The 12,496-nt window shown below is 38.0% G+C and overlaps 1 protein-coding gene across 4 annotated transcripts in view; it reads right to left on the bottom strand.

Annotated features, from left to right (window-relative positions):
• Positions 1–8,066: 8,066 nt before the first annotated feature.
• The window catches only part of GSTCD (glutathione S-transferase C-terminal domain containing), a 75,566-nt gene continuing 71,136 nt past the window's right edge, over positions 8,067–12,496 (bottom strand). For all 4 annotated transcript variants that reach the window (XM_064450048.1, XM_064450052.1, XM_064450050.1 and 1 more), the window contains one exon: positions 8,067–9,161. In XM_064450048.1, the coding sequence (XP_064306118.1) occupies positions 9,025–9,161 (137 nt within the window). In that variant the 3' untranslated portion in view covers positions 8,067–9,024. The remainder of the gene's footprint in view (positions 9,162–12,496) is intronic.

The raw sequence follows: 12,496 nt of genomic DNA, 5'->3' as shown, positions 1-12,496 counted from the left end.
CTTCATGGGTGCCAAACATTAGCTATTTCTACAAAATTAGCTAAAAGCATGCAAAAGTAATGTGCAAAATTACACACACCTACGGTAACTACTGGCCTCTTGGGCAACACGAGTAGTCTACAACTGATGTGATTACTTGAAGAAAGCAGCATCAATAAAATACACCAGGAGTAATTACCAGCCCATTATGTCATCATTCAAGCTTATATTGAACCACGGCCATGTATATGTATTATAGCTCAGGAACTGTAACCCAGCAGGGGTATGAAAATGGGTATCTATTCATGAAAGAAATCTACAGTTTATTTTTCATTTACTTCAGCATAACATTAGCTGGACAAAACCCCATAACAACCAGAAGCTGTGCAGTTCAACAGCCTTTTAGTAGGTGAAGAATAAAATAAAAGTTAATTTTAAGAAGTCAGCCACTGCAGACCTCAATTAAAGGAAGACGTCTGGGATTTGCAACAGTGAATCAGGACGTTGATTCTTCTGGTTGCCAACAGTGGTCCAGACTGGAGGCCTCTGAGAAAGGAGCGACAATGTTTTTAATGAACAGCAGTTGGCTCAAAGCTCTTGGCCTGAGTTCTAAAACATGAGGCTTCCATCCGCCATGATCCTTCTCTATTGTCTATTTTAACTATGGCTAACTTCATTATACTTACTTAAAAAACCTCTCTTTAAAAGCCTGATTTAAAACCTCGCCCAGCAATAGCTTGTCATGGGGAATTCCACTGGCTAAATACAGATGCCACAAAGAAACATGCATGTTGTAAACACAATCCCTTACCTTTAAGTTTTCAAACTTACTGGAACACCCAGACTTCTACACTAAGTTGGTCGTATTATCCCAGACCACCACTTTTGTATTTTTTATATAGACTGAATGCAACCAAATAGTAGGTCAGCTTGTCACAAAAACCATGTAAGTAGCTCTTCCATCTCTCAGTTCAAACAGCCATAGATAACCCAGAAATGGTCCACAGTCCAGGAAATGCCAGGTGAAAAACCTCTCTACAAACATATGGGGGCAGGCAGGTAGGGAGACAAAAATTGCTAGAGAGAGTGAGTTCCACAGCTGGAGCATCTCAAACAACCATTCACCATTCAACTCACCCTTCCCACTCCATATTTACACCCCACTGCTCCTCTCCACATCTGCACCAAAAGTACCCCAGCTGTCTTGACAATATTAGGCTAAAACATCTGATAAGGATCAGATGTTCCTCAGTGGAGTAGTTACTGTGTGGCTTTTCTTTTCTTTTCTTTTCTTTTTTTTAATTAGTAAATTAGAAGTTAATTTTAGACTTGTTCATTTCTTAGGCAAGAAAACTCAACTGTTTCCTCCATGTTTAACATTTGCCATCATACCATAGCCACAACCTGTTTCCCCCACTTAGATGCCATTCTCTAACTCATACAAGTCCACAGCAGTGGACAGGACACATCTGAGAGTACAGGGAGAGCTGGCTGGCATCATCATGAGGCTGCTCTTTATTGTCTTTGAAAGGTTGTGAAGCCTGGGGAGATTCCCCAGTGATTTCAGAAAGGTAAATCTTACAGCAAGGACAACACAGGGAACTATATGCAGGTCTCCCTCACTTCCATCCCTGGGAAAATCACAGAGCAAAGCCTCTTAGAAGCCCTCCAACCTGCTATGTCTACGACTTCCTTCTAACTTTGTAGCCTCCTTAAGAAACAGGTTATCACCTCCCTGTGCAAGCTCTAAAATGGCAAAAATTCTCTCTTCTTTTTCTTACTTGCAACATCATTTGAGGAATATTTGTTATGGCATTTCAATCCCTAATCATTCTGAAATGATACGTCTGTAACTGAAGTCATGCCGGGGCCTCTGACAGGCTACTGTTTGGGGGTGAACAAAAATCACTAACATCCAAAGAAAAAGCACTGAGAAACACATCAAAAGCTGGGCATCAAGACAATGCTGCAGATAAAGGAAAGCTAACGTTGGAGTTTTCTGTTCCATGGCACAGATTAATTTACTGTTGCATTGTTTACCTTAGATATACCTTTTACTCTCTATTACTTTCATATAACGGAGCTCATTTTCCTTTGTCTCTTGTGTCCATGGCTGAAAAAGTGCATTTCTCTTGAATATAACTTAGAATTATATTGCTATAATTGAAGGTGTTTGAGCTACAGCACACTTGTACCAGTAACAGTTCAAAATACAGTAACCTACTCTATCTCAATACATTCAAAAATACATTCCTTCTGAACACCTCCAAATTCTAATGTTAAATTAAATGTTACAATACTAAATGCAGCAAAAGCGACCAAATACTAACAGAAATGTTAAAAATTACAACAATGACATATTAGAATAAAGGGCATATTAAGTACACTGCCATGTTATTTTAAATTGACACTTTAATGCTCAGAAAAAGCTGTTAACAATTAAAAATATGCATGGAATGCTGTTCCAACACACCCAAAGTAATGATCTGGGTTGGAAAGCTAGCACTGGGAGAGGGGAAAGCAAGAAAAATGGGAGGCTATAATAGCACATATAGATAAAATGACAATTACTTAGGACTGACTAAAGTGTAAGAACTTTAATGTGAACTAATGTTTTTGACAGATTAAAGTGCACAAAAATATTAAAAACAGTTTCTGAAAGTAGACTTTGGCTTTGGCATATGAAGTGAACACAGCTAAGGAGCACAAACGTCTTTTCTGTATATCTATTTCTAATCCTTTTGCAACTAGCAAGTCGTAGTTTATCCAAACTTCATGATCAAATATATTACAACATAATTACCGACATTATTTCAGTTCTCACCTATGTAAGACTCTCCTCAGTCTACACTCATTTAATTGCACTCATTCTGAAGGCAGAAAGACAGACCAGTAATTTTTTTCTTTTTTTTTCCTAAGCTTCGAGAAATGTAACTCAATCCTCACCAATATACAGAACCCACATTGGGCACTAGTGTTGATGAATGGATTCCAAACTCAAACAGACATCCAATGAAAAGAAGGGATAATAAAAAAGCTGTATCAGCAGTAATATGATCAGCAACAAGTTATTTCTATGCTCCAATGTACTCGCTGTGAACTAACCAAATCATAGGTGGCAGAGAAGTGTGTAGGTACAGCAGATCTAAAAAGGAAAACAAATATCACATCAGCATGATGTCACCACACCAGCAGCATCTTTCAACCTTCAGAATTGTTAAGTTAGAAACAGTAAAGGTTCTTCTCTGCAAGTGATTTATCTATGCTTTTTGATCCATGGGTAGTGCGAAAGTTTCACAAGATTTTCATGATGAATCCAATAAAACGGGGTCTAATACATCTTAGATAGGGTTGTCCCATACACAGGTGCAGAATTTTACAACCTGCTGATGAAATGCTTCCCGAAGTGCTGAAAGAATCACGTCTCCATTGTGAGCGTGTTTCCTGCTGGACTGGGCACAGGTGGTACGCCTCTCTGGGCTATCGCTGCATTGTTACGCTTTGGTACTTACCTATGCCGTGACCCGTCTCACTTGCGTATCTGCTTCACTCAGCAACCACCGGCCGTATCTCTCTGGCAAAGCACAAAGAGCTCGCCCCAGGTATTTTTTTTTTTTGTTCTATCCCTGCATTCCATACCCATATTCCATTCTGCTGCATGCATGTCTACCGTAGCAACCTAGAGAACTGCAGATTTCTGCCATTGTTCAAGTCTGAGATATATATACAACAGTTCAAGAGCTTTTCATCAGGAGGTCACAACTCCAATATGGTATTACAAATCCTATCAGCCAAGCCTCACTCAACCTCTCAAAAGATCACTTTAACACCCCCAAAAGAGATTACTATTTACATTTGAAGCTAACTTGGATGCTTTTAAAATAGAAGCCCACTTAAAACTTTTCAAATACCCACAACAACGACATCTAAACATAGAAGGAGCTCAGTATACAAAAATAATTAAAAAGTGATTGTTTCATGTATCTGGAAGTCAGCGGATAAAAACCTATTGTCCTCAGTACACGGAGAGCTTGCCATCCTCCTCAGTGCAGCCGTGATTTCAACTCTCGTGTATCCTAAGTAAGTGCTCTTCTAATACTTAAAGCTCAAGGGAAATCTTTCACTCAAGGAAGAATGATGAATTTATCACAAGGAATGTGACAGTAAAACTGCTGAAGTAATACAGGTACATTTCAATTCACACAAGGGGTTCCTATTTCTCAATACTGGAAAACCCTTTCTTTAAAAAAAAAGCTTAGGATTAAAATTAGTAGCCATATTCAATATTAGTAAAACTATCATTTAGAAAACATGTTTCAAGGGCTCCATCACAGCTGATGCTGTGCAAACTTAGGAAAGTTCAGCAATAATCAAGTAAAATATAGTCTGAAGGGGAAAAGAATATAAAAGGTCAATAATTACGTTTCTAGAACCAATGGTTACTTATTTAACAAGAATACTCAAATATTACTCACTTTCTGTAAAATGAACATTTCCACTCGCACCTTGGAGGGAGGGGGAAAAAAAGTATGCGAAAAATTCAAACATCTAAGTAAATAATTTTGACTTACAAATTAGGAAGCATACCACTTGGCACATACAAAGTTTAGAAACTGTTCTGTTTTCACTCGAAAATGACTTAATTTATTAGAAAACTATCCCAAACACTCTTCCTTACATATGAGGCTTATCAGGGGAATTTTGAAAAGACAAGTATTTTCTTAAATTCACTTTGAGGAGAAGAGTGCAGAGCAGGACACTTCATTACTCATTTAATTTGTTGAGTAAATAAAAACTACAAGCAAAGAGAAAATTAGTTTGGTTTCAGTTTTGCTGTTTGCATATAATCTTATTAATTTAGGAAACTGAATTTCTTTTAATGGTAGTTGTAATAAGCTGAAACTTGCTAAGGACAAGGTACTGAACTGAAAACGTGATAGCCAGGTAGTTTAAGTGCAAGTCTGAGTGTGGAAAGTTCTGAGGTTTTCTTCATTTTATTAGAGAGACAAGTGAGTAACATTTTTGACCCCAGACATGTAGGCAGGTGCATATATGATACCTTGGTTTTCCTTTTTTTTTTTTTAATTAGTAATAAAATTACAGGAACTTAAAACACAGACTGTATATCAGGAGTTTGATATGACAGGCCAATGCTTCCAGGCAAAAACACTGAAAGCAGTACTTGAATAAGCTTAAAGGAAAAAAATGTGCCTTCCTTTCTGCTGACAGCTAAGCAACTAAGCACTAAGGCTGAAACACTTCAGCTGTTCAGTTACCTTTTTATCAAGCAATGCTTTTCTAGCTCAAAAGTCCCTAAAAATATATATATTTTTTCATTGAAAGGGTAAATTACTAATCCTAACTCAAAATGTTGACAGAAAATAGCTGCAGCTGATGGTGTCTAGCCAAACTAATATCCATATAAACCTATTATAAAATCAGCTGTGTACCATTTCACTGCAGATTACTTAAAGCTCATAAGCTTGTATGTGTACATACTTAACCATATAGTGTTTTTCAATTGCTCTTTCCAATGAGAATAGCTGGCATAGCATGTGACCTAGGAAGACAGCTATTTAAAAAGACATTTCCGCTTATTATCACTGCCTTTTCAAACGAAGTCCACCAGGTAGCAACAAGTTATGCAACAATCAGAAACCAAAAACATCATTCTAAAATTTATGGCAGCCCTGTGAATGAATCATTTCATATGTGTCTCTGTATGAACGATCAACGGGTAATTTTGACATGTAATTTTAATTTTTAAAAAATCAATACATTGGTTTAGCAGAGTCATACTAACATCTCAATTTTTTTGTTGTTAATAGCAAGCCACAAAAAAATTAGGGGGCACAACGTGTCTACTAGGAATGCCCCTTATTTATTACTACCCATGCCTAAATATGGCAATACTAACACCTGTTGAAATAGGATTGAGGAAGCAGACAATTAACATGATAGAGACAAAAATGAAAGAACAAACATAAAGATATATGTACACACAAATGACTAACTTTAACGCACAGTTAGTCCCGGTGCGGCCAGACACATAAGAAACAAATAGTATTTAGGTCTGTATCTTGGACATGAAGATAGCTTCTTGCTTAACAAACTGCTAGAAGAACAACAGTTGCTCACTTACCACGCCCACAATGTCCAATCACCTTGTTTAGGGAATTCTAGGCTCTATTCATTCTATTCCATTTATGTATATGAAACATGTAACAAATTAACACACCTAAAAATTAATATAATTGAGCTCACATTTCTAGGGGGAAGTATATGGCACAAAGTGTGATAAATTAGCTCTATCAGCTGTTGAAAATATCTTCCTTTTTATGCTTTTTTCATCTGCTTCTCTTCAGTTTTCAATAAACACAACATCAGTTTACCTTCAAGTATAGTTCAGGCTTTACTATTCATAGTAAGTGAACTCCATTCTTAGACATGAGGTAGAGTCTGTTCTCCTGAGAAGGAACAAGAGCCCACTGATGCCAACAGTGACAAGCTCACAAAGCAGTATTAAAAATGGGATGCAGTCTCACTACCCTGTAAGCAAAGTGATGGATACTACAAGATGCCATAAAAATATCCCTGATCTCAGGGGGGCATCCGTCACAAACTCACTTTCTATAGGTTGGCCTATCCAAGAAAAATGGTATGTCATGATGTGTATGAACACAACACTGGTTTTACAGGTTTTCTCTCTTGCTTCTCTAAAGCTTTTCTTTCTGTGAAGCCTAGTTCTGTGTGGAGCAGCAGATATAAAATAACTTAAGTCACAAATAAGCAACACCTGTGTGAAACTGCACCATTAACATGAAAACATGTACTTTAAAAAACCCCAAATGAAACAGAGATTGGTAATTCAGATTCTTGTGTGACTTCAGCTGCTTCTCTTGACTATGCTAAGTATATAATAACCTCTCAGCCATTTCTCCAAATAATGCTCCTTCTCCACCTCTGTTTCCAAGAAATACTGGTTTTGCCTGTTAAAAAAGTCATTATCTTTTATTCGGTGGCAGACATGCTCCCTGTAGCACATCCCAAATTCATTCCTTCTCCATTTTCTGGTAGATCCAAAAACTATGACAGACAACTATTGAGACAGATGACGTAGAGATTTTGAAGCATGTAACAGCACAGATTTTTGCTGTACTGAAAGGTATTTATTATTGCATAATATCAGACCATGCCAAATATTCAACATCACCACAATTAAAAAACTCATATTGGTACCCATTGCCTAGAGCAGAGCATTGTGAAAATCCTCACCATAAAGAGCATCAAAGCTTACATCAGGTGTCTCACGTTGATGAGTACTTCCTTCAGCACAAAAAGGTAATGAAGAGACATTTTTTCTCACTCCAGACATAATATCTGGAGTTCTAAATAAGTAATTTAACACGGATAATGTTCAGGCTTAACACTGCTGTCTTAAAAACTGAGTTTTCTTTGGGCAAGTACAAGGGAAAACCCTGGAAGCTATTGGTATTGCCATATATTTTATATTTACTATATATTCTTCCAACCTCCAGCTACTCCCGTAACTATAAAAAGTTGCAGAGAAAGTAATACATCATTACCTACTAAAGAACTCAGGCTAAAGAATCTACTAAAGAAATCATACCTAGTTGCTTACCATTGTGCTTCCAATAAAGTGTGCCACTTCCTTCAGTCTTCACATGAAAAAACAAAACAAAACAAAACCCAAACAAAAAAAAACCCAAACTAAGTATTTAGCTCTTTTAGAGATGTCAGTTTCATGAAGGATAAAATTTTTCAGGATCCTTTTTTTTTTTCCTCCAATACTTACGTTGTTTGTAATTCTGTTTTCCACATTCACTGAAGGTATGTTCACACTGACCAAACTTCAGATATATTTAAATTAATCCATGGCAGAATCCATAAACATATCAAACCCATAAACATATCAAACCCATAAACATATCAAACCCATAAACATATCAAACCCATAAACATATCAAACCCATAAACATGCAGGAAAAAAGTCTCGTTAGAAGCTATTTTCAATTGTGTTAGTGACAACAGATGATTTTCAAGTAGCGCAGAAAATTGCCCACTAATCAGAGCACAGAAGAACATTTATTTTCATTTTACAGTAACGTGTCTGTGGTTGATCTTTCCAAATGGTTCCACAACTGCAACTTTGTTCAAATTTTAAACTGAATATAAAAATCAATGAAGATTCTGTATATAGGCACACCAGCTGTCCTTAAAACTTCCTTCTGACAGCAAGTTTCTTAAGAATGGGTAGCAATACACTTCAATTAGCAGAGGAGGCAGTGAAGTATCCATTCGCTAACATCATCGCTAGCTCCTTTTATCCAGTCAATGGATAAGTAGGGGTTTACTTTTTTTAACTAAAAACACTTTCAAATGCCTGGTTACAGAATTCTTGTGTAATATTTAAAGAAAATTTTTAAGTCTTTGCAAAAAGATTGATAAGTTAGAATACATTTTTCTATAAGCAGAATGATGCCTGAAGTATTCTGATGAACCTTTATTAAAAATAATCTTCCTACAGTAGCACGGAATTCTTTCGCCAAATCAAGCCACCAGCTGTTGCACAACCTTCTTCACTAACACCATAAATTTGACCTTTTCTGGTCCTCTCATGATCTGCTCTATTGGCTAATAACTGCTCTGCTTATGAGCACAAATGCAGTTTTGAACATGAATGCAGTTTTGAAGTGGCCAAGACAGCTTTACTGAAAAGGAAGTCACCTTCCCTTCAATGAAACCAATATTTTTCTAAACCTTTGCAGATGGATGATTCCATGCACAGTTGTTAGATCCAGAAACTTCTCAGTAAGAGAACCAAAAGTTGCTTAATGGCACATAAGAAGTACGATTTGTGATGCTCTCCATGCAGTTCACTTAGACTTTTTCTGCTGCTTCCTTTTCCCAGCACAATGGGTTCAAGATGCGTGATGTCTGGTTCCCAGCTACGCCTGTATCTGCTGGATGCATTACACGCTGAAGGTTTATGTCCAACCTCAAATCAAATGCAAGTTTCACACTCTAAATAGGGATGCCCACAAACATATTGTTCTTTGGAGAACAACTCTCTGGCTCCATAGATATAACTTGGACAGAGTAGTTATGTGCTTCTGCAGCCCAAGCCCGATCCAGATCCACAAGCCCCATACACTGCTTTCCTAAAACGAGAGCAAAAGACAGTACGGAAGCTCTAAAAATGTAGAAACATTATCAGAAATGTGTACTTCAATATTCCTGTAGGACAAGACATTATTAAGGTATCTAAAAACTAAGTTCTAAATCTACTTTAAAAACTTAAAAATCTTACTCTGTTTTAATTCAAATAGACGTTCATTAACAGTTCTAAATCACATCTGTGACTTGTAACCCTCATTTAGCAAAGAGCTTGAGAAGGATTATTAACTCTTAATATATGGAGAAACAAACTTATAAAACTTACAGAAAAATCCATGCATTAATGTAAAAGCCACAGGAATAAAAGCAAAATGCCTAGTTTACCCCTTAGCTCTCTGAATTGCCAAACTTCTACTCTCTTTATAAGTGTAACTGCTTTCCTCCTGTACTTTCATCTAAAATCTGAAAATTTCTGGTTACTGAATACCAATAAAAGATTAAAATACCAAACAGTGATTCAGTGTAATTGATTTGAGACATATGAATGTAACTGCTGATGAAAAAATAATAAACTACTAATGAAAATTAATCTTATCTCAGATGTACCTGCAGAAAAAATGGAAAAGATAAATTCAAAGTTTTTTTCTGCTTCAAAGTTGGTATTAAGATCCAGCCATATGAAGATGATGGGGCCATTTGTCTTTGCATTTTTACTCATTATAATTGATTATTATGTTCTGAAATACAGAATTGATTTGTCACATTGTATTTTCAGCAGTTTGAAAATCTCTTGCAAGAAAGATTTAGCACTTTCATAAAATGTTTTATCACTAATGATCATACAGTCTCAAGTTACAAAAAAGGCACAACACTTCTTCAGACTCAAAGCCAATAAGCCCGCATCTTTTCTATGGAGCACTGTACAGCATTGTACAGTTAAATATATCTGGGGTCTGAGATGACACCAAGTTGGGCAGGAGTGTTGATCTGCTTGACGGTAAGAAGGCTCTACAGGGGGATCTGGATAGGCTGGATCAATGGGTCAAGGCCAATTGTATGAGGTTCAACAAGGCTGAGTGTGCCGGGTCCTGCACTTGGGTCACAGCAACTCCATGCAACGCTACGGACTTGGGGAAGGGTGGCTGGAGAGCTGCCTGGTGGGAAACGACCTGGAAGTGCTGGTTAACAGCTCACTGAACGTGAGCCAGCAGTGTGCCCAGGTGGCCAAGAAGGCCAACAGCATCCTGGCTTGTATTAGGATTAGTGTGGACAGCAAGAGTAGGGATGTGATCATGCCCCTGTACTCGGCACTGGTGAGGCTGCACCTTGAATAGTGTGTTCAGTTTTGGGCCCCTCACTACAAGAAGGACATCAAGTTGCTGGAGTGTGTCCAGAGAAGGGCAACAAAGCTGGTGAAGGGTCTGGAGAGCAAATCTTATGAGGAGCAGCTGAGGTAACTGGGGGCATTTAGCCTGGAGAAGAGGCGGCTGAGGGGAGACCTTATTGCTCTCTACAACTACCTGAAAGGAGGTTGTAGTGAGGTGGGTGTTGGTCTCTTCTCCCAGGTCACTAGCGATAGGACAAGAGGAAATGGCTTCAAGTTGCACCAGGAGAGGTATAGATGGGATATTGGGAAAAATTTCTTCACTGAAAGGGTGGTCAGGCACTGGAACAGGCTGCCCAGGGAAGTGGCTGAGTCGCCACCCCAGGAGGTATTTAAAAGATGTGTAGATGTGGCACTTAGGGACATGGTTTAGTGGTGGACTTGGCAGTGTTAGGTTAACAGTTGTACTTGATGATCCTAGAGGTCTTTTCCAACCTAAATGATTCTATGATTCTATGAAGGCAAGAGACAGGAGCACACATTCTGTTTACCATCAGGACAGAAGTCTGGCGTGCCAGACTACCCTCTGGATCTGCCTACCTCTCTCTCCCCTGAATATATACAGGACTTGAGTGCCTGTATATTACAAGCCCTGGTAAGCATCTGTTAGAGGCCTGTGAAAGTTTTGGGTAGGTAGCACTAACATGCCCCTCAGTATCTTTGTATTTCAGAAGAGCTGCTGCACATCACACTTTAATACAGTACTTAGTCCAATCTGTTCTGTCTTTCCACAGTGAGCCAATGGCTAAACATATTTTCTCCTTCTCAGCTGAATTCTTTAGTTAAAAAAGTAATTCACTACTTTGACTTCACCAACACGATGACATTTGGACTCCGTTTTGTTGGTGGCCTGGAATTTGAGAGGGGTAGTAATTGGGTAGGAGACAATTTAGAGATACAATAACAAGGTTAGGCCTCAAAAAGATCTTTCCAACTCAGTCTTGTACAGGTTTATATGTTGTAGGGAGAAATGACCAGTTTATATAGCCAACCAAGACAGATTGCTGTAAATTACTTCTTGTGACACTATTCTCCTACATTTGTGGTTTCCTAGAAAATCACCTTCCATGGTTGGTTGAACAAAACGGCATGTACGCACTCCTGCCACCAGCAGCAATATCATTATTATTCAAAGTGTACACTCTAAGGGGGAGCTGGGATTGTCGCAATTGGGCTCTGGCTCCCCGTGTGCTCTCGGAAAGACTGTGTGAAATACGTGGGAGCAGTTCTGTGATCAGACTGAATAAATCAGGTGCACTGTAGCTATGTTCACAAAACCATTCAGCATGTTTGCACTCAGGTCCCACTGCTGCACATAGTGGATAAGACACACATGTCCAGTGAAAATGGGAAACAGAGCTTTGCTCATTTAAGAGGTAGTTGATGTGTAGTGGAACTGAGTTCAACTGTGTATTTTTACGTTCACAGATACTACAGAAATTGGTGATAACTCCTTTCACAAATGCGTTGTTTCAGCCATGACAGTCACGGACAGAATGCTGCACTTTCGAGCAGTAGGGGCTTAATAAAACAAAATGATTTGTCACTTCACTGCAGCTGCATAAATTCAGTGGAAATTGCTAAAGCACAATACACAATACAATCCTTAAATATTAAAAAAGTAGCAGAACGAGTAATTTTGCTACCATTTACAATAGAAACGAGAAAGTCTCCACCTATTCAGGAATACTTTCTTTAAATGAAATCCACACTGTTTTCTCAATACCTGATCATGCACTGCACAAAATTAAAGGAAAAAAAAAAATCTCACCATGGCAGTAACACTGATCTGAGTCAATCTTCAATTATTTGCAAGCAAAGCTTAAAAGTACCCCAACAAGATTCTCATAAAACTAGTTTCAAAGCTGAAACAGAACACTGAAATGGGAATGATCTTCACTGAAGCAGATTAGTATTACATGAAACTTTTTTTTAAAAAAAAGAACATTCTTTAAAACATAAAAAGCAATCATGTAGGGGGAAGGGAGAAGAACA

Source organism: Phalacrocorax carbo, chromosome 4 (genome assembly GCF_963921805.1).
Source record: "Phalacrocorax carbo chromosome 4, bPhaCar2.1, whole genome shotgun sequence".
In the NCBI taxonomy this organism is placed as follows: domain Eukaryota; kingdom Metazoa; phylum Chordata; class Aves; order Suliformes; family Phalacrocoracidae; genus Phalacrocorax; species Phalacrocorax carbo.
This window is presented reverse-complemented; position numbering and strand designations above follow the sequence as displayed.